The sequence below is a fragment of the Heloderma suspectum genome, chromosome 1 (assembly GCF_057233095.1).
Source record: "Heloderma suspectum isolate Gila_16-S chromosome 1, 16-S_ref, whole genome shotgun sequence".
Lineage (NCBI taxonomy): Eukaryota > Metazoa > Chordata > Lepidosauria > Squamata > Helodermatidae > Heloderma > Heloderma suspectum.
In genome coordinates this window covers 299,722,466-299,743,599 of record NC_139458.1, presented here as the reverse complement: position 1 = coordinate 299,743,599, position 21,134 = coordinate 299,722,466, and the positions used below count along the sequence as shown (strand labels likewise).

At 43.9% G+C, this 21,134-nt stretch overlaps 1 protein-coding gene across 3 annotated transcripts in view; it reads right to left on the bottom strand.

Moving 5' to 3' along the window:
* MYO6 (myosin VI) overlaps positions 1 to 21,134 on the bottom strand; it is a 158,085-nt gene that overhangs the window by 92,659 nt on the left and 44,292 nt on the right. For all 3 annotated transcript variants that reach the window (XM_084826946.1, XM_084826944.1, XM_084826945.1), the window contains exons 2-7: positions 20,876 to 21,008; positions 14,774 to 14,843; positions 13,489 to 13,562; positions 11,801 to 11,930; positions 6,596 to 6,701; positions 5,230 to 5,285 (exon numbers count right to left, since the gene is read on the bottom strand). In XM_084826946.1, coding sequence (XP_084683072.1) covers positions 5,230 to 5,285; positions 6,596 to 6,701; positions 11,801 to 11,930; positions 13,489 to 13,562; positions 14,774 to 14,843; positions 20,876 to 20,992 — 553 coding nt within the window. In that variant the 5' untranslated portion in view covers positions 20,993 to 21,008. The remainder of the gene's footprint in view (positions 1 to 5,229; positions 5,286 to 6,595; positions 6,702 to 11,800; positions 11,931 to 13,488; positions 13,563 to 14,773; positions 14,844 to 20,875; positions 21,009 to 21,134) is intronic.

Here is a 21,134-nt window from a genome sequence, read left to right as displayed (position 1 = left end):
AGTACTGAGGCAGTAAGTTCCAGAGACCCAAGCCTCAAAGTTTCTTTTTAAAAAGAAACATAGGTGGGATAACCAACACATTGTTCCATCACATGTGGTGGCAGTGCCAGGCTTCTCTCGCATGTGGGTTTGAGAACTCCATTCATTGACTGCTACAGCATCTAACCAGAACAAGTCCAGAAACAGAGGGAACAAAACCCCAACTGCCAAGAATGCACATTTGCTTCACGTATTATGGTATGGCGACTCTAGCCAAATGTTCAGCAACAGAATATGACTTCAAGCATTCCTAAATGTCTATTAGTAAAATATACTTTAGATCAATAACTTCAGTAAGGAATGGAAAAAGTAACTATGCTAGGAATCTTGCAGAGAGGATTAAAAATCATTCCCCCCCCCGCTTTCATGTTCAAAATTTCCACTTTTTACATCCCTAGCCTCACATGAGAATCTTCCTATTACAAAGAAATTATTTTGGGGGACTAGAGGTCAGGCAGCAATATGTGAACAGCTTGTCTTAAACATTTTATGCATCATTTAAAAGTAAATATTTGTAATCCAAACTTGTTCAATTTGTCCAATTTTGGGAGGTGGGGAGTCCTTGGGAAAAAATGGGAAAAGACATTTTTTCCCGCAATTTTCCTGATTTTCTTCCGAGCCTCCGCATCTCTACCTGCGTCCCCCTATGCTCCCTGAAAATCTGTTCCAGCATGTTTCAGGGGCCCTCCAGAACAGCTTAGGAAGTGTCACTGTGAGTTGCAGGGGGAGGGGGCTACCAGCAAAAATCACCCCTCTCCATTCCTGCCACAAAGTCCTAAGCAGAGGTTTGCTTAGGAAGGTTTGCTCCTGCTAGTAGGAGCAAACAATGGACCTAACCCTTAATTTTTTAAAAAATGTGTTTTTTAAATAAACTGAGTAAAATTATATTTTCACTGTTACAAGAAAATATAGGCTGGGATCCAAAGCAGCATACCATTATTCATTTAAGGTCAAATGTTTTGAGGGAGGGCAGGGGAGGTCAAAAATCCTATTATTTAATGTGGAAGGATTTCTAGGGGAACTGTGGCCAGAATCCAAAGAGCTACATCAGGTGCAGTTAATGTAGCTCTTTGGATCCTGGCCACAGTTCCCCTAGAAATCCTTCCACATTAAATGTAAGATTCTTATTCATGTATTGTAGTATTAAAACAGCTGTTGAAATTCCTCAGTAAATGCTCTCCTAGTTAGGCCTTAATCAAACCTCAGAATGAATTGTCTATAGACGCATTAAATCGGCCTTCCCCAACCTGCCACCCTCCAGACATGTCAACCGTGCTGGTTGGGGATTATGGGAGTGGTAGGTCAACACATCTAAAGGGCGCTGGGTTGGGAAAGGTGACATCAAATTAAACTAAACCATCAACATTCCTCAATGCATTGAGAGAGTTAGGGGAAAATCAGATGTATGTTTAGACAAAAAAAAAGTCTGCCAACTCCCAGCATTCTCCAGCCAGCATAGCTGAAACAGTCAAGACATACTGGTTACCTCAGCTGCTCCACCCACCCTCTTCCCAATACAGTTCAAGCAAAAACACAAGACCATCTTATAAGGAAAAGGCAGCTAGACTTTTGCTCTGGCCCTCCAGAATGCAACCTACATGTGAGTCAGCACTATCCAGTGTGCAAAAGCTTGCTTGGGCAGGAAAAAAAAATCCCACACCCATTAAGCTGTTTAATGCAACTGCACAGACATCCCCAAGCACATAAATTATCTCATTCCTTGAGAGCAGGAGAATGCACAAAGTTTGCCCGCTGCTCCTGCGATCCCCATGAATCAGGGCAACTACTAGATAAAGAAGGAGAAGGCAGCCTTGAACCAATAGTGCAGCTACAAACGCAAACACAGCCATCAGCCAAGAATCTTGCCCATGCCTGGAATCTTGCCCAGACAATGCAGATTTAACTCAGCTGCTGCATCACTGAGCAACAAAGACAACACTCTTAAGCAACCATGCCCCAAACTGAGCCATCAAAAATCAACACTAATAAGCTGAAGCATGTGGTCATTTGCACTTGCTATAGTTTCCCAATGGTAAGGAAAACTCCATGCAGTGCATGCAGACAGCATATGCAGGGTAGAAGCAGACACCGATATTGTTAGTACAGAACAAAGCTACCTAGATTGCGTATTGCTCATATTGTCGTAAGAATAGCCTTACTGGATCAGACCATGACCTACCTACCCCAACATCCTGCTTCCAAAAGCAGCCAAATCAGATGTGACTGGAAACTCTTAACAAGAGCATCATTTGGCATTTAACGTCAAGGTTGAACTGAAGTTTACATTTTGCCATCATGGAAGATCCTATCCTCCTTGAATTAACAATTCTGTCTTACTCACATTTTTGGCCAACCCTATACTTAAAACTTGTCTGTAACTCAAAACAAAGCAAAATCGATGTAATATTAATTTAGTCCCAACCAGTGGAGGCTGGTGGCTCTGATTTCGGTGGGGCCATGAACCTATTCTGGGTTTCAGTCAGAACTCTAAAGGAGCTATCCAAGGTGCTGAATCTATTTTGGGGATAGGGTTCAGTGCCTTGGATAGCTCCTTTAGAGTCCCAACTGTGTATTAAGAACTTGGGGGTGGGGGGACCTGAAACAAATCAGAATTAGATTTAGTATTACAAAGGAATTTGGACTTCTGTCACCAAGGATGCTTTTTTTTAAAAAAGTCAGTACTCAGCTTGAATATCGGGGAAGAGAAAGGACGATGACTGTCCTCAGCCAAATGTTTAGCTTCCTTAATATTTTTTGTGGCTGGTTTGTAACTTAAAAAAAAAAATTGAGTTGGCAGGTGACCTTTCAAGCTATCCAATTCATCAGGGAAACATACAAAAGAGTCACAACAAAGACTTAATGTTTACAAGTATTTCAAATGTAGGGAATTGTGTGTTTTTTTAAGAGACTACAAACAGGCTTTGTGAATAACTTTTTGTTGTAACAATGCAGCCACATTGTATACATGCATGTTAAGATGTGCTTAACAACTGCAGTAAGAAAACAAAAACTGGTGCAAGTGTGTAGTAGCAGCTCTCCTAGATAAGGCATTTATTTCAATGCTTCCCCCCTCCCCCATGTGGCCAAAAAAATACCTACAGGTACCAGTGTTAGAGAACGCAGCTTCAGACACTATGTCCAACTGTCAGCCAATTTCTTAGATGCCATGGATATGGGATACTTATATATTCCGCTGTAATTAAGCAACATCATTCTCTGTTATTTCATTATCCATTCAAGAGGGAAGCACCGCCCTACATTTGACACAGGCTATAAAGCCCGTAAAGCAGCAGTAGAAAGGCTCAGGCTAACCTGTCATTCAGTGGCCACAATGCAACGTGCCCCTTTACAAAGACACATGCAGCATAAGAACAAGGGCGCCATGCTGGACCAGACCAAAGGTCTATCAAGGCCAGCATTCTGTTCGCACAGTGGCCAGCCAGGTGCCTATGGGAAACCAACAAACCATACAGGAGCACAACAGCGCACTCCTCCTGCTCACGCTCCCTAGTAACTGGTATTGAGAGGCATACTATATATTCTGATACTGGAAGAATATATAGCCATCACAGCTAGAAGGGCTTGCTGGGTTCTTCCGCCCCCACTCTCCTTTTCTGAACAGCAGCCACATCCTATGGGGGAGTTTTAATGGCCCAGCAAAACTCGAGAATCTTCCTCTTGCACTTTATAATGAGCATATTAAAATAGGAATAAAATATGTCATAAAAGAATGGGAAATTGTAGCACAGTGCCATAAAGGAAGCAGAATGTTGATAGAATCCATTCCTCTTTCACTATATCCATTTCCATCCTTTAAAGGCATTAAAACTGGAAAGTGAAGTTTAACAATTACTAGTACCCACAGGAATCCAAAGGGTACCCCTTCACAGAAAGGCTACTTCTGATCAAAGGCCCATTCAGAACCTGCACATGGAGAAGGGGACAGTGGGCCCCTGACATCCAATGTGTTACAAACTCTAACGCCACTGGATGTCCATGCACGGGCAGCTGCTCATGTGTAAGCTTGCCCTGCATCTCACAGACGCCCGCACAAATATCCAGTGGCGAGGCCCGTAGCCCTGTCCCTGTTCTCCCCATGTGGGTTCTCCACACGGACAACACTTCAACGGGGCTCTAGCAGAAGAGAGAGAGCAAAAAAAAAGTGGCCCCAAGTCCAGAGACATTCTTCTGTTTGCACAAGCTCCTGAATAAGGTTTCACAACAACTTTTTATAGCCCTCTAGTTACAGCCTTGTTCGCTACACGTCTCATTTTGTAGCACAGCCTTTCCCCAACCTGGTGCCCTCCAGATGTGCTGGACTGCAGCTCCCATGCCTCCAAATGGCCATGCTGGCTGGGAACCATGGGAACTGCAGCCAGGTCACCAGGTTGGGAAAGGCTGCTGCGACACAACCCTGCTACGGTGTGGCTCTGCCGCGGGAAAAGGCTTCCACCAGCTCACGCACAAAGAGTTCATGGACCAGCACTGATAATACACTGTTCTCCTTCCGCTGACGGTTATTTGCATCCAAGCCTTGCACATGTTTTGTGGGGGAATGTCTGTCTGCCACTTCAGTTTAAAGAGAGAGGGAGAAGAAGCACATCCCTTCTTCTTTGTTGTTGTTCAGTTGTTAAGTCGTGTCCGACTCTTCGTGACACCATGGACCATAGCACGCCAGGCCTTCCTGTCCTGCGCCCTCTCCCGGACTGTGTTCAAGTTCATATCAATTTCATCAGTGATGCTATCTAGCCATCTCATCCTCTGCCGTCCCCTTCTCCTTTTGCCTTCAAGCTTTCCCAGCATCAGGGTCTTTTCCAGTGACTTTTCTCTTTGCATTAGGTGGCCAAAATATTTGAGCTTCAGCTTCAGTATCTGTCCTTCCAATGAGCAGTCAGGGTTGATTTCCTTTAGCATTGACTGATTTGACCTCCTTACAGACCTTCTAAGGTCAAATGTTGAAAAAGCCTAAAAAGGAACAATCCTTCGTTGATGGAAGTTTCATAGGACCAGAATGAGAAACCTTCATCTTTGGGTAAGTTAGCTGGGCACAATCCAGTTTCCAACACATGCCCTATTAAAATGAGTGATGTTATACATTTCAAAACAAGTTTCTGGAGCATCATGCCCATTACTTCAATCTGCCTTTTTCAATGCATACAAAATAAATCAAAATTAAGTATGCCGCTGTACCTTCTACAATTCTGTCATCAATATCTTGCCCACTGCCATAGGATTCAGTCAAATATCTGTAAAAGACAAAAACAATTAATCATGCTTTTACCTGTACACTTATAGCATAACTTTGCTTGAAAGGGACAACAAAGATACACTCCCACCCACCTACCCACCCACCCCCAGCTCCAAAAAAATGGGCTGTATCCCAAAGTTATAAGTGAGAAAGGTGACTTGTTCTATGGGGATTTCCATCTCCTCCCACTGCAGTCTCTTCTGGGGATGAGGAGGCCCTCAGGAGAAACCTGGGATGCAGCACACAGGGTGTAGTGGGAGGGGGAAATTGAAGAAAATCAGGTAGATGCAGGTTGTATATACCAATAGCTCTGCCCAGTTCCCAGGCTTTTTCTGAGGGTCCCCTGATGCCCAGGAGAGGCTTTTCAGGGGGGCTCAGGGCCTGCAGTGGGGAAGAAGAGCTGGGAAAGTGCCACTGTGTGAGCAACCTTCCATTCATGTAATCTTTGGATACAGTCCAATATATGTGGGGTCAGATAATGACAGGTTCATGAAGGCCATTGTACAGACGTTCTGTCGGATCAGTCTTTGAGATTTCAAAGTTGTCCTCCAAAGAAACAGCTCAGTACCAAAAATTTACTTGTCAAAATATTTCTTTATTTAGTGAACCAACAAGGTGAAGCAGCTAGTGCCTTGGTCTTGGACTGGGAAGACCTGAGTTCAAGTGACTGCTCATCTATGAAGCTCACTGGTGACCTTGGTGGAATCACTATTTCTCAGCCTAACCAACCCCACAAAGTTATTGTGAGAATAAAACGAGGGGAAACACATGTACACACTCCTGAGTTCCTTGCAAATGTGTGTGCGCGTGTGCGCATGTGTGTGTGTTTACACATACTGAGAGAATCAGTGTGCATGTTCAGAAAGCTTCCCATCACAGAAACAGTCAAGAAGCTGCTGGGCATCAGAAGCTCCATTTACATACTGGAGTCTCTTCAGCAGTGGAGGCTGGTGGCTCCAATTTCAGTAGGGCTGTGGATCCACTCCGGGATCCACTCAGAACCAGACAGAACTCTAAAGGAGCTGAACCTATTTGGGTGATGACAGGGCTCAAGACCTTCAACAGCCAGAGTTCTGGCTGGTTCTGACTGCAACCCAGAATGGATTCACGGCCCCACCGAAATCAACGGCACCATCCTCCACTGGTCTTCAGAACTGTAGCTTGTGGTACTTGGAGTTCCCATCTCACCAATATTTTCATGGATCTGAGTTGCCCCCATTATGAGATTCAAGATTTTTGAAGGGAGATTAAAATTGCTAGAGTACAATGTTTTATTCAGTGGAAATGTTTTCAGCCGGAGATACAAACCGTAAAACAAATTTAGTGTTTTCCGTCTTGCCAGCTCCTGACTCTCCAGACACAATGATCGACTGACTCAGCTTGAGTACTTTCATGTCACGAAATGCTTTATCGGCTGGAGTAAACATTTGAGAGGACATTAAAATGGATTTGTAGCAGAACACAGATCAATGTTTTCATTAGCCTTTTGAACACTATATAATATTCTTGTGTAAGCAGAATTCGAAGTAATAAAATCAAAATGTTCCCTTTTAAAGTATTCAGCTGTATATATTTACTGCCTAAGAATTAAGTTTACAACAACAAGCAATGCCATGTTGATTAGAGAACAACAGTTTTATTTTTTTTATTTAAAATATTTATATCCCATCTTTCCGCAGTACAGTTTACAACACCTTCCTCCAACCTGGTGCCCTTTAGATGTATTGGACTACAACTCCCAGCATGCCCCAGCTAGGCATGCTAGCTGGGGTATGCTGGCAGCTACAGTCCAAAACATCTGGAGGACACCAGGTTGGAGAAGGCTGGTCTACAAGACAGCTAGCAAATATATAATACACACTTCAAATTAAAAAGAGAAACCAAAAACATTAAAGTAATTAGATAAGAAATAAGAAACAAATACATCAGAAGCTGATGGACTACTCAAGCTTGTTGTTGTTCAGTCGTTAAATCGTGTCCGACTCTTCGTGACCCCATGGACCATAGCACACCAGGCCTTCCTGTCCTTCACTCTCTCCTGGAGCGTGCTCAAGTCCATATTCATTGCATCAGTGATGCTATCTAGCCATCTCATCCTCTGCCGTCCCCTTCTCCTTTTGCCTTCAATCTTTCCCAGCATCAGGGTCTTTTCCAGTGAGTCTACTCAAGCTACCTCTCTGTGAACATGGGTGTTATGCAAATGTCTCTAGAGACACTATTCCACAACCTAGGCCAGCCTTCCCCAGCACGGTGGCATTAATTGTGCCCAGAAACAAATGGGAAGCCAGTATAGATTTTTAAGCGCTGGGGTGATATGTTCAAAACAGCTGCCCCCAGTTAACAAAGTGGGTGGCAAAGTTTTATCTAGCTGAATAGTCCCATCACTTTTCAGAGGAAACTCCATGAAGCACACTGCAGTGATCTAACCTGAAGATTGCCAAGGCATCGACTACTGTGGCAAGATTATTTCTCTCTATGAGTGGACGCAGCTGGCACACTAATGAAAGTTAATGAAAGGTGCTTCTGGCTATGGATGCTACATGGTCAACCATGTGTGGCCTGAACCTTAGAGGGAAATGTAACCCCAATAACTTCTTCTATGGTCAGATGGACCACCTACTTTCTCCATCTTGTCTCAATTGAGCTTCAGTTTATTAGTCCTCATAAAGTCCATTATTGACACCTATTTAGGACATCTAATGCCATCCCTTATTTTCCCTAGGAGCCTGGGGAAGGAGGACCAGCCAGCAGCTGCACCGGGTGGATCCTGAGCCTGAGCCTGCTTCTGCCCCTGCCCACAGGTACTTAAGGCAGGGTTGCCAGAGGCAGCGCCTCGGTGTGCGCCTCGGCGTCGCGCCAAGTGCGATGCTAAGTGTGCATTTAGCGTCGCACTTGGAGTCGCGTAGGATCTGAAGACCCACCCACCTGCCTCTCCAGAGACACCAGCAGCCACAGTACCAGCAGCAAATAGCAGCAGCAGAGGGCAGCAGCTTAAAGACAAGGGGAAAGGGGCAAACGTGGACTTTATCTGCTCCTTCTTAGCTGCTGTTCTCTTTTATCTCTTTTATCTTTTATATTCTTTTAAACTGTTGTGCATTTTATATTCTAACATTTTAATATGTGCCTGGGAGGACTATTGGGCAACTCAGGGGGTGGGGGAGGTGCCACCATAACTGTGGTCACGGGCAGGGGGAGGTATGGCATTGGGGGATTAACAGGCCAGCTGAGGAGAAGAAGGGCTAGACACCTTACAGCTGTCCCCTGTTCTGGTTCTTCCCCCAACCTGATGGTTCCTGGCAGCCTTACCAGTCTGTCCTCGGGTCTGGTGCTGCTGCTGCTGAATGCCAGGTCGGCCCAAAATAAAATCTCCCTCATCCATGATTTGATTGTGGATGAGGGGGCTGACCTGGCATGTATTACTGAGACCTGGGTGGAGGAACTGGGAGGGGTCACTCTCTCCCAGCTGTGCCCTCCTGGGTACTCGGTGCAGCACCAACACCGACTTGAGGGTCGGGGAGGGGGGGTTGCCGTGGTCTATAGGAATTCAATCTCCCTCTCCAGGCTTCCTGCTCATTCGAGTGCAGATCTTGAGTGTTAGTACCTTGTGTTGGGTACCCGGGACAGATTAGGGATTCTGTTGGTGTACCGCCTACCCCGCTGCCCATCAGACTCCCTGCCTGAGCTGACGGAGGTGGTCTCGGACTTGGTGTTGAGGACCCCCAGGATGATGGTCCTGGGGGATCTCAACTTCCATGCCGAGGCCGCTGTATCCGGGGCGGCTCAGGACTTCATGGCCGCCATGACAACCATGGGGCTGTCCCAACATGTCATCGGCCCAACGCATATAAAAGGACACACGCTTGATCTGGTTTTCTCAACTGGGCAGGAGGATGGTGATCTGAAAGTGGAGGAATTAACATCTGTCCCTTTGTCATGGTCAGATCACTTCCTGCTGAGGTTTAGACTCCTGGTGGCCTTTCCCCTCTTCAAGGGTGGGGGACCTATTAAAATGGTCCACCCCCGGAGATTAATGGATTCCGATGGATTCCAGAGGGCTCTGGGGAATTTTCCTGCTGGTATGGCTGGTGCTCCTGTGGAAGCCCAGGTCGCTCTGTGGAATGCAGAGATGACTCGGGCGGTTGACACGATCGCACCCAAGCGCCCTCTCCCTCTGAGCAGAGCCCAGCCAGCTCCTTGGTATACACCTGAGCTGAGGGCAATGAAGCAAGAGGGGAGACGGCTATAACGCAGGTGGAGGAAAACTCGTGCTGAGTCTGACCGAACACAGGTAAGAGCTCACTATCGAGCCTACTCTGTGGCGGTGAGGGTGGCAAAGAGACAGTTCTTTTCCACCAGCATTGCATCTTCTCAGTGTCGTCCAGTGGAGCTTTTCCGAGTGGTTCACGGCCTGTTACATTCTGGGCCAGGGAGAGAGATGGTGGAACCCTCGGTAGCACGCTGTGACAAGTTTGCACGGCACTTTGAGGATAAAGTTGCTCAGATTCGTCATGAATTGGACACCACCATTAATGCAGGTCCATTGGTAGAGGCGTTCAGAGCACCGTCTGGTCCAGTTTTATTGGATGAGTTTCAGTTACTGAGGCCTGAGGATGCGGACAAGGTGCTTGGCCAAGTCCGATCGACCACTTGTGTGCTTGACCCTTGCCCTTCATGGCTTATTAAATCAAACAAGGAGGGGTTGTCCGGCTGGGTCCAGGAGGTTGTAAATTCCTCCTTGAGAGAGAGAGTGGTGCCTGCCGCTTTAAAAGAGGCAGTAATTAGACCACTCCTGAAAAAGCCTAACCTGGACCCAGAGGATGTTAACAATTATAGGCCAGTGGCCAACATCCCCTTCCTGGGCAAGGTGCTTGAGCGGGTGGTTGTAGGACAGCTCCAGGCACTCTTGAATGAAACGGATTATCTAGATCCATTTCATTCGGGCTTCAGGCCTGGTTTTGGAACGGAAACTGCCTTGGTCGCCCTGTGGGATGACCTCTGCCGGAAGAGGGACAGGGGGAGTGTGACCCTGTTGATTCTCCTGGACCTCTCAGCGGCTTTCGATACCATCAACCATGGTATCCTTCTGGATAGGTTGTCTGGGTTAGGAGTTGGAGGCACTGCACTACAGTGGTTCCGCTCCTACTTGGATGGCCGATTCCAGAAGGTGGTGCTGGGGGATTATTGCTCTGTGCCATGGCAATTATGCCATGGGGTTCCACAGGGCTCTATTTTATCCCCCATGCTGTTTAACATCTACATGAAACCACTGGGGGAGGTTATCCGGAGGTGTGGGCTGAGGTGCCATCAATATGCAGATGACACCCAGCTCTACCTCTCTTTCTCATCAAAACCAGGTGAGGCAGTGGCTGTTCTGAACCAGTGCCTGGGCACGGTAATGGACTGGATGAGGGCTAATAAACTGAAACTCAATCCAGACAAGACGGAGGTACTGTTAGTGGGTGGTTCGTCTGCCCGGCTAGGTGATATTCAACCTGTTCTGGAGGGGGTTGCACTCCCCCTAAAGGATCAGGTTCGTAGTTTGGGGGTACTCTTGGATCCAGAACTGTCACTTGAGGCACAGGTGAACTCAGTGGCATGGAGCACTTTTTATCAGCTTAGGCTGGTATACCAACTACGCCCTTATCTGGACAGAGATAGTCTAGCTACAGTTATCCATGCTCTGATAACTTCTCGTCTGGATTACTGCAATGCATTATACGTGGGGCTGCCTTTGAAAACGGTCCAGAAACTTCAGCTGGTCCAAAATAGGGCAGCAAGATTGTTAACAGGGACTGGCCTGCGAGCTCATATTACGCCAGTACTTTTCCAGCTGCACTGGCTGCCAGTCCATTTCTGGGCCCGATTCAAAGTGCTCAGATCAACATTCAAAGCCCTTAACGGCTTGGGGCCAGGTTACCTGAAGGATCGCCTCCTCCCATATGTGCCTGCCCGGACCTTAAGATCATCATCAGCGGCCCTTCTCCGTGAGCCCCTGCCAAAGGAAGTGAGGCGGGTGGCTACTAGGAGGAGGGCTTTTTCTGCTGTGGCACCCCGGCTCTGGAATGAGCTCCCTAGTGAGGTTCGCCTGGCGCCTACATTGTATTCCTTTCGGCGCCAGGTGAAGACCTTTTTATTTTCCCAGGCATTTTAGCATTTTAGCTTTCTAAATTTTTATCTTTGCTGTTTTAAATCTGTATTTTAAACTCTTGCACTGCTGCTAGGTTTTTGTGGTTGTATTGTTATATTGTGGTTTTAATGTTCTATATATTTTAAATTGTTTTATTGTGTGTTGTTTGGTTTTAATTTTTGTAAACCGCCCAGAGAGCTTCGGCTATTGGGCAGTATAGAAATGAAATAAATAAATAAAATTATTTTTCGAAAAATGATTACTTTTTGTCTTCTTAAAGCAAGAGAGGCAGTACCTTATGTGAAATTACACTTCCAATACTAAGAGACAGGTAAATCAAAAACACATCAACGTTAGAAGCAGAGGTAAAATAGTATACCACTTACCAATTGCATAGACATGCGGTGGCAGTGTCCCAAGTGATCTACCCTGGTACTTTTTAATAGTATCTGACGAATAAAGTTTAGGTATATCAAAGTAAGGGTTCACTGCTATCAGGATGTTCGCGACATATGTCTGCAAAGAAAGAAAACCCATAACAAATTATCAAGATCACATTTATTTGAAATTCCTATTGAAAAACTCTAGAGGCTCACAAGGAAATTACTTTTGAGGGTACATTGGTACTTTACCAGGTCAGTCTCAAAACGGCAAGAATTTCAAGTCTCCTTGGCGTCAGAACCAAAAACATTTGAACGGACATTTTTACCTTGTTATTTTGATTGTGTAGCGTGTTATTTCTTACTTTTATAGTGTGCTGTTTATTACTTTTAATCGGTATATTTCATTAAAGTTTTGTTTTAAATTACATCATAAATAAATAAATGAACCATTTCAAATTCAAAGCACCTTTAACAACTGTGTGCATTTTTAGAGCTGAATTTGTTAACAGCATGTAGTTTGCAATTTAGAACCATTTCCAAAATTATGCAAATATACATAGAGAGAGCAATCCTATGGCCCGCTAGACACTGTCTAGCGGGCCATGGGATATGCTCATTTCCGGGAACCAACCTTGGAGCCTGCTCACCGAGGTTGGTTCCTGGAAAATTGACTGCCCCTCTCATCCGCGCTGCCTCGGAGGCAGCGTGGAGAAGCCCCGTCCTCCATGCTCGCAAGAGGAGCGCGGAGCGACTGAAAAGGGGCAGGGCTGGGGGGTGTTCTAAGGCAGGGAGAGCAGCGCTGCATGTACGACACATCCAATGTGTCATATGGCAGCTTCCTCTCCCGGTCAGGGCCCCTGCCTCTAGACAGCCAAAAATGGCTGTCTAACGAAAAACAGCAAGGCAGGAGAAGCGCGGAGGGAACGATCCCCCCCATGCCTCTCCTGCCCTGCTTTGGATAGGCCGTCGCCTCCGAGTTCGGAGGCGGCCACCCATCCAGTTAGGACTGCGTCCTAAGCCATTTTCGAAGAGAAACATACCAGTAGCCCAATGCAGACACACATATGAACTACAATTCAGAGATTGGGAGTGTAGGGGGGGAGGGGGAGGGTTTTAACATAATTGCATATCCATTTCTGGCACTCCTTGGAAAAGTTTCTTCCTTATATATCACAGCTGTCATTTGCCGCAGCAGATGGCAAGGACTAAGTGTAATTTGATCAGAATGCATTACATACAATCAGGCCATCTGATAGCTACATAAAAGATTAAGGCGGTCATTTGAGCTAGGAGGTGTCATAGGTGGCTTGTGCTTGTTTCATAATAAAAACATGAAGAAAAACATACATCTTTGCTTTTATCACACCTTATTGGCAAAGCAGTTGTCTGCTTGCATCAGCATTAGTTATGTTTTATGCACATATGCAACACAGATGATATTACACACACAGAGAGAGTGTTTGAGAGTCCATATTCAACAAAACAGAATGCCTCATTCAAAGTCCAAACTCATGATTGTACAGTTCACCTGTTTCCTAATAAACTGGCCAGTGAAGGGGGTGGGGTTATAATTATTTACACACATACACACACAACACACACACACACACACACCAAAAATTCAAAATCGGTCTCCATCTACCTTGCATTATGACAAACCCCCATATTTTACAAACTAGCACAGTACTTACATAAATTCTGTCCTTATTGTATCGAACTTTTACATTGTGTAAGAGTGTGGCTTCATTTAAATACATTAGCGAACCTACAATAAAAGCAGAGCAGTGGTTTATATAAACACAACACATAATCCCAGTTTTACCTTATTTCACTTCTAAGTAGTTGTTAAACACAAAACAACTTCTAAAACCTCAATTAGGAAAGCCACTGCAATACTACTTGGCTGAGGTTACAGATCAATATTCAATGGTAATACCTAGAGGTGTAAATAAGGAATCTCACTTGGCCCCACTAAACATATTCTGATACTGCTGCCTGTGACATCATTTAAGTAGCACTTCACATGCAGGAATGATGGGCTGGATCCAACGCTGGCCATCCACCAGCGGAACAGAAACCAGTGGTGGAACCGATTTATCCCTTCCAGATACCCACATGTCCCGTCCCCCCCCCAGATCTGCTCCAAAGGGCTGGGGGACCCTCTGTAGCACATTTGGTAGGGTGCAGCAGGAAGAGGGCAAGGGGAAGTCTGCTCATGCGACATCGAATTTAACCCAGTATGCTTAAAATGGTAGCTAAACATACACATTTGGCCCCTTTCAGGACAAACCAATGTTTGGTTCCTTCTGGAAACATACCGAACAAGAATGCAAGCTACTTTTCGAATAGACCTGATACAGGCAGTGGCAATGTAGTAAGAGCCAGGACCCCTCAGGGAAGGAGCAGCACAAAACTCTACAAATTATATTAACTGCCAAAGATATCCTGGGATAACAGACCTTTCATTCTTTCCCCAAACTTGAGCACTGCCTATCAAATGCCTAAATATGCCAGGCCAAGGACAGCATCTCTGTAGTTAGGATTAAAACCTGCACTGATGTACTCTATTCTAACAGTTTCCAGAGGGTAGCCATGTTACCCTGTTGCAGAAGAAATAAACAAAGAGTCTTCAGGTACCTTAAAAACTAACAAATGCATGCACCTTATGAAGTGGACAGTGGCCACAAAAGCTTATGCCAGAATAAATCTGTCTTTAAGGGTGCCACAATACTCTTTCCTGGATTCTATTAGTTACATTTTTTAATAAGTGAACTATACTTCACACAAATATTGTTTTCTTTCTCTCTGGAAAAACAGGACAACCTGGGACCTGTCGTCTCCTTAATACGGTACACACAGGTAAGTTCTGAGATGAAGAGTATTCTCTCAACATGTCCTTGTGTCTACTTTGCAAGACTTGATAAAGAAAACAATAACAGTTTGCTACCCAAGCCAGATTTTACATGTTTCACTTACAGTTATCCTCCACATCCTTCTTACTGTCTTCCTCTGCAGGAAACACTTGGTTGATAGCAGCGAAAAAGGTCTGCCATAGAAGAGAGAGAGAGAGAGAGAGAGAGAGAGAGAGATTTGGTTTCATCTACAAGTTGAAGTATACTAGAAGTATTTCACAGGAAAATCTGCTTCCACCTGTCCAAGTGCATGCATCTAAATCTGGATCCAACCCATTGATGCAGGAAATGTTATATCATTTTTTTACTCGTTCATGATACACGATAATCTTACTACTTCAAACTATGTTTTAACCTTATTCATTTGGTTCCTCTTTACAAAAATAAATAAAAAATCATTCATAATGGTTCACTACAGAAAGATTCCCATGGGGATACTTTGGGACTGTGTTTGTTCTTATTCTAGATTTTCAAAACAGACCTTACAGATGAATTTGCTACTTTCTTTCACTTTCTCTCACCGATTTTTGCCCACAATATAAACTTTAAGAGCATTCTGAATAGCATATTAAAGGGGATTTCTCATCCAAATCAATCCACTCAAATATCACATGTAACTGTGCTGCATAATAAAAATGTAATAAACTGTGGGATGCCAGTCTACCCTCTCTCATCTGTTTTGCCCCTAACATCATTTGCACTCTCTTTATCACCCCATTAGAACAGAAGTTATAAATAATTATTTGCTACTCTATTCAGTTGTTCTGATATTTCAACGGTCAGGGTTTGAAAAAAGAAGACAACATTCTTGAAATATGCCCATTTTAACAGCAATTCTTCCAACCCAAGAGATATTTAGGTCTTTCTGTACTGTAAAATCTTTCCATTTTTTTTTTAAGAAGTTGTTTAAAGTGAAGAGAGACTAACATACCCAGATATCTAACTCGCATTGACTTCCAAGGGCATCCAAATAACATTTTTATATTAGGTTGATGCTATTCGTTCAAATGAGCCCAAATGAATGCTGGCTTTGACCCATCAATTTTGTATCCTGAAACTTCCCCTACCATATGTATCATATGCTTCACCTTCTGTAAAGATTCTATTGGATCAAATCAAGTTAACATTATGCCATCTGCATACAATGGGTTGGAACCAGACTTAGTCATACTTAGAGTAGAGTAGTCTACTCTAAGTCTACACTAATCATGACAAGTCCAACTAGGTTGTATCCAACAGTGTCTGTCTGCCAGCGGAACAGACAGTGCTGGCAGAACAGATTCCCCATCCCCCTTGCAGCCCTCTAAATCTGCTCCAGAGGGCTGGGAGACCCTAAGGAGCAGGTTTGGAACGGTGTGGGGATACAGAGAAGAGGCGAAGTAGTTAAGTCCCATTGCATGAGTGGAGATTTGCTCATACAACATTGAGTGTCATCCATTGATTTCAATTGGTCTCCCGTACATTAGTCATGACTAACTTAAGTCCCACTGATTTCATTGGGTTTACGATATGTATGACCAAGTCTGGATTGAACTGGATCTTTTGCTCCTAATTCTATGCCTTTTATCTCCCAACTACTTTGAATAGCTATGGCCAACCATACAATGGGCTGGTTCACCCAATGGCTGCAGCCCACCATGGCTTATTTAAACCACGGTGAGTTGTGGAACATGCCGGCAGCCGTTCTGAATATTCAAAAATGATATACAGACAAACCCACTCTCACACCATTTCTTATTTGTTTCTTACACTTATATCTCACCTTTCCTCCAAGAAGCCCAAAGCAGAATACATGATCTTCCTCTCCATTTTCTCCTCACAGAAACCCTGTGAGGTAGGTTCGATATCACATATCCAGACTTTGGGCTGAAGCAAGGAAAAGTTAGCTGTGACTCAGTGCCATTAAAACCAATGGGACTTAAGCACAGCGCTGCACTTCAGTTTTAGTGGTTTCAGGGTGACTCAGAGACAAGTCTTAACAGAGAACTGCAGTCTTCCTATAAAGAGACACCTTATCCTAATCAATATTAAACAGCCATCTTGTTATAACTTAATATTCATGTACAAAAGGGACATTTTGATTTAATATAAGATATATTAATATTATTACTAATAATAGTAGGTATTTGTATCATGCAGGGGTGGGCAACCTAGTGTCATCTTGACGTTTTGGACAACATCTCCCATCAGCCCCGCCAGCATGGCCAGTGGTCAGGTATTATGGGAGTCTAATACATCTGTATCAACCCATGGCATTGTCCTTTCGTGCATTCAAAGAACTTTGTTTACATTAATCCTGACAATAACGTGATGTGGTAGATCAGTATTAGCCTCTACGGGCACTACAGAAGGTCCTGAGCTGCTTCTTGTGCAGTGCAAATGGATACTTCGAGTGCCTCTCGGGAGGGAGGAAAGGGAATTGGCGTTGTCTGCATTTCCTTTACAGGGCAGCTCTACGGAAAAAGAAATGGCTGCCTCCATTGCCTGCCCACAGGGACGCCATTTCTGTTTCTGTACAATCGCTGTGTAAAGGAAATGCAAACAGTGAACTCTCCCTTCCCTATCTACACAGAAGCACTGAAAGTTTCCATTCACACCACGTACCAGGCAACTCAGCTGCTGCGGCTGTGCTAACTTGCCCTTGGTTGTCAATTATATTTTTAAAAGACCAGTAGCCACTTTACTTTTGGTCCAGTACTGGACATACTGAATCTGGATGCTTTCCAGGGCAGTCTGGGAGAAAACAGGGCCTCTGGCCAACCTATGGGACTTACTTCTGAGTAGGCATGTACAGGACTGAACTGTCAGCCACATAACATAATACAGAATACCGAAAATATACATCTAGTAACTAAAAAGAAAGGATTTCCAGGAAGCAAATGATTTTTTGCTAGCTGGGATATTCTTCCTGAAACTTCCATGAGTTAGGGCCAGGGTGGACTGCTTTAAATCAAGGCAATTTAAATTAATGATTTAAATTATAAGCGTTTGTCTAAGTCAGCTAATTGGTGGAGGTGTAACACAGCTAATGCTTCTTTTAACCATATGTTTGGCGATGCCCAATAGCTGCCTCTTCTTGGGAGGAGGTTATTATCTGGATAAAACCTTGTATTGGAACACTCTTTAATACTTACTGATGTACATGTCCTCTTTAATTATCTACCTGCTTCCTGGAAGTTAACACCCAGTCAGCGCAAATGGATTACCCATGCCCTTTTGTCAGCTAAAAGGCTGATGTTACAACACTGGAAGGATAAATGCTCACCTCCTATAATGCAATAGACTGAGGCCCTAACAACATTTGAATGGGTAGTATATAGTATATAGATGTCATTTATTCATTTTTATGGAACTGTAAGTACATGCTTAGCATGTGTTTATAATGACATCTAACTAACTATATTTGTCTTAACAATATAAATTTAGTAGTTTATTTACAGTTTATAAAGAATTTTTATAAAATCCGATTATCTTTTTTAGAAATTAAATGTCTAAATTTAAATTGTAAAAGAAATCATTTATTTTCATCCACCCAGGTTAGGGCAGGGGTGGGCAACCTGGTGTGTCGTCGTCCCCCAGCTGTTTTGGATCACAACCCCCATATGCCCCAGCCACCTGAGCTGAGTCAGGGATTGTCGGAGTTGTAGCACAAAACATCCGGAGGCTTCATTCCTAAGTTAGGGGATTCAGCAAATCTTGCATCTGCAGATGTTTTGACCAGGAAAAAAACCTAATATTTTGTTTCATTTTCTTCTTATTTCCTTCTACCAGCTGTTAATTTAAGCAAAATATAAATTTAAAAATTGTGTTGAAAGAGAGCCCAGAGGTTTGTGCAAAGGTGAGTCAGTTCTGCAAAACACACACACACAGACACACACACGCACACACACACACACACAGAAGGAAACTACCTCCAAGAATGCTGAGGTATGTCAAACTACAGCATTTTTAGAGAGTCCCATGAAACCAAGGAGTTCTTCCCTATTGCATCCTTATTTTTCGGTATGCCACTAACAAGGTGTCAAATATAGTCTCACAACACCACCTTCTGAAAGCCTATATTTATTTAGAAAGAAACTGAACACAGTTACATCACCCTGAGGTTTCCCTTCCCACAGAAGGGAATGAGAAGCATCATTAGACTTGGTATTGCATTATTCCTGAGAAAAACCCACCAACTTCCTTCTCACCAGACCAGGCTTCTTCCTTAGAGATATCCCAAGTTTCCTCAGAAGAGGGAAGCCTGCAATGAAACCTCTTGACCTACAAACTAGGAATTTCCTCTACTCCAACAGGTAAAGAAATCTCTGCATTAGTTTAAAGCAACGTAGTTGTTTTAGGTTCTTTCATGCACATTTAAAATTCATGATGATGAGGAAAAACAACAACTCTTTTTTAGGGAGGATTCTTCTTCCCCTTCCCTTTCATTTGGGGTGCAGCCCCTCTTTCCATATCTTTATGGAAAATTTTGTAAGAGCCACTAACCTAAAAAGTAGCCTTCCAAAACATGAACCAGATTAGCCTTGCCTGTTGCCAAGCATTAAGAATGCAGTGGTTTAGCACTCCTAACTAGGATTGGGCCAAACTAGACATTACTCTAAATGCACACACAATGGCAGCAGAAAATGGCATTTTGCTACCACCGCCCTTGCCAGGACTAACAAATGATGCAAAGTTGGGAAACAAAGCTGTGAAGTACATTGTCCTAGACATTATTTGCAGGGGCTGTCAGCCACATGAATAACCATTTCACAGGACAAGTAGCCCTTACAAACTACATTAAATACACTGTGACAACTTGAAATCCTGCTGCACAAATCCATCTTCATTTTCCAACTCTGAACTGGGTTATAATATGAAAATAAGCGACAACTGTGACAAATGTGTTATCTGTTTGGCTTTTTATGGCTATGGCCATATTGTATCTGAAAGATGACTGGACAGATTCTTGGAAACCATTGCTAAGAAATTTCTTAATGAGCCTCTTACACATTGGTCACAATCCAGCAAACTACTGAGCATTAACCGTGCTTAAACATGCTGGATTATGCCCACAGATGCTCAGATTATTCTAAATTTTCATTAAAAATATCCACAGTGTTTTTATATTATGGATGGTTTAAAGTTACTCAGCAATGGCTTAGGTTTCCTGAACTAATGGGCTGCTTGCTACTGTGGCACTAACACTTTCAAAACACAAGAGCAGTACGCTGGAAAATCCACGTTCTGGCTCGCGTCGGGAGTCTCTACAGATATCGGAGGGTCTCCTCTTCAGGCCATCGCCCTTCACAACTACAGGATGATGGAAATGCTTGATGAGGGGGGCAAGGCTGAAGCACTGCATCTCCTCATGTGTTTGCTCTATTCAGGTTCCGAATGCCTAGGGCTATAGTTATTCCTGAGGAACAGTGAATCACCTGAAACAAATCCAGACCCAGTTTATCACACCCAGGAGATAAACAAAAAATAGCAGTCACTATGTACTATGGTGCCAATTTGCTGCTTTTGTTTTGAAAGGTCACAACGGAGCACTGTTTGGTACTTCGAAATTGTTTCTTTCCAACAGGAGCCCACAACAAAGCATGGCAAACCACTTCTGTAACCGTCAGGAGTCTCAGGAGCAGTTTGCAATGTGCCATGCAGTTCAGTGTGGCACTGAATATTCACAAACCCTTGCTTACACTCAAGTGCCTCTCTTGATTGTGGCCACAGTCAAGAGTGCATGACGCATGCTTACCCAAGTAAATAAGACCTGTTTATAGTTCAGGATGACCGACACACATGGAAGCTTAATAAAAGTTCCAAGGGTTGGGAGAAATTAAAAGCTCTAAGTAATGTTCTGAATTCTTTACCAAATGGCCTCAGGGTACTTCCAGATAGAGAGGCTTCTAGTGCTACTAATTAGAAGCCACTGTGCAGCTATTCTGCCTTTCCCTCCTTAATGGATTTTTCCTGGTAAGAAAAAAGATGGAAGCAAGGGGAGGGGGGAACATAGGAGGGGTACAAGTGGAAATGGGCACTGTCTGGACCCTCCATAAAATTCTGTGAATGAGGCAGGGCAATTGCAAAAGCCTTGTCAGGAAGCACCTTCACACTGATGGCACACCTCCTCTCTTCCAGCAAAGCAAGTTCTTTAAAAGATTAGTCACTTTCTGGAGAAACTTACCTTGCCTTTTTGATTTATAGGTTCAATAGTTAAGCTGTCAGGTCCAATATCCACAATCGCTCCCATCTGAAACCCATCTGTTGGGTGCGGAGCCCAAACAGGCTTCCCATCCTCCATTTTGAGGAACTATTCCCTATAGAGAGAAGAAATAACTGTAGGTAAATAACTGTGCCAAAACATGTGCATTTCTCCATACAGGTTTAGCTTTGTAGATATATTCCAAATATTTGGAGGGAGAATATTTTCGGTCAAGGGTTTC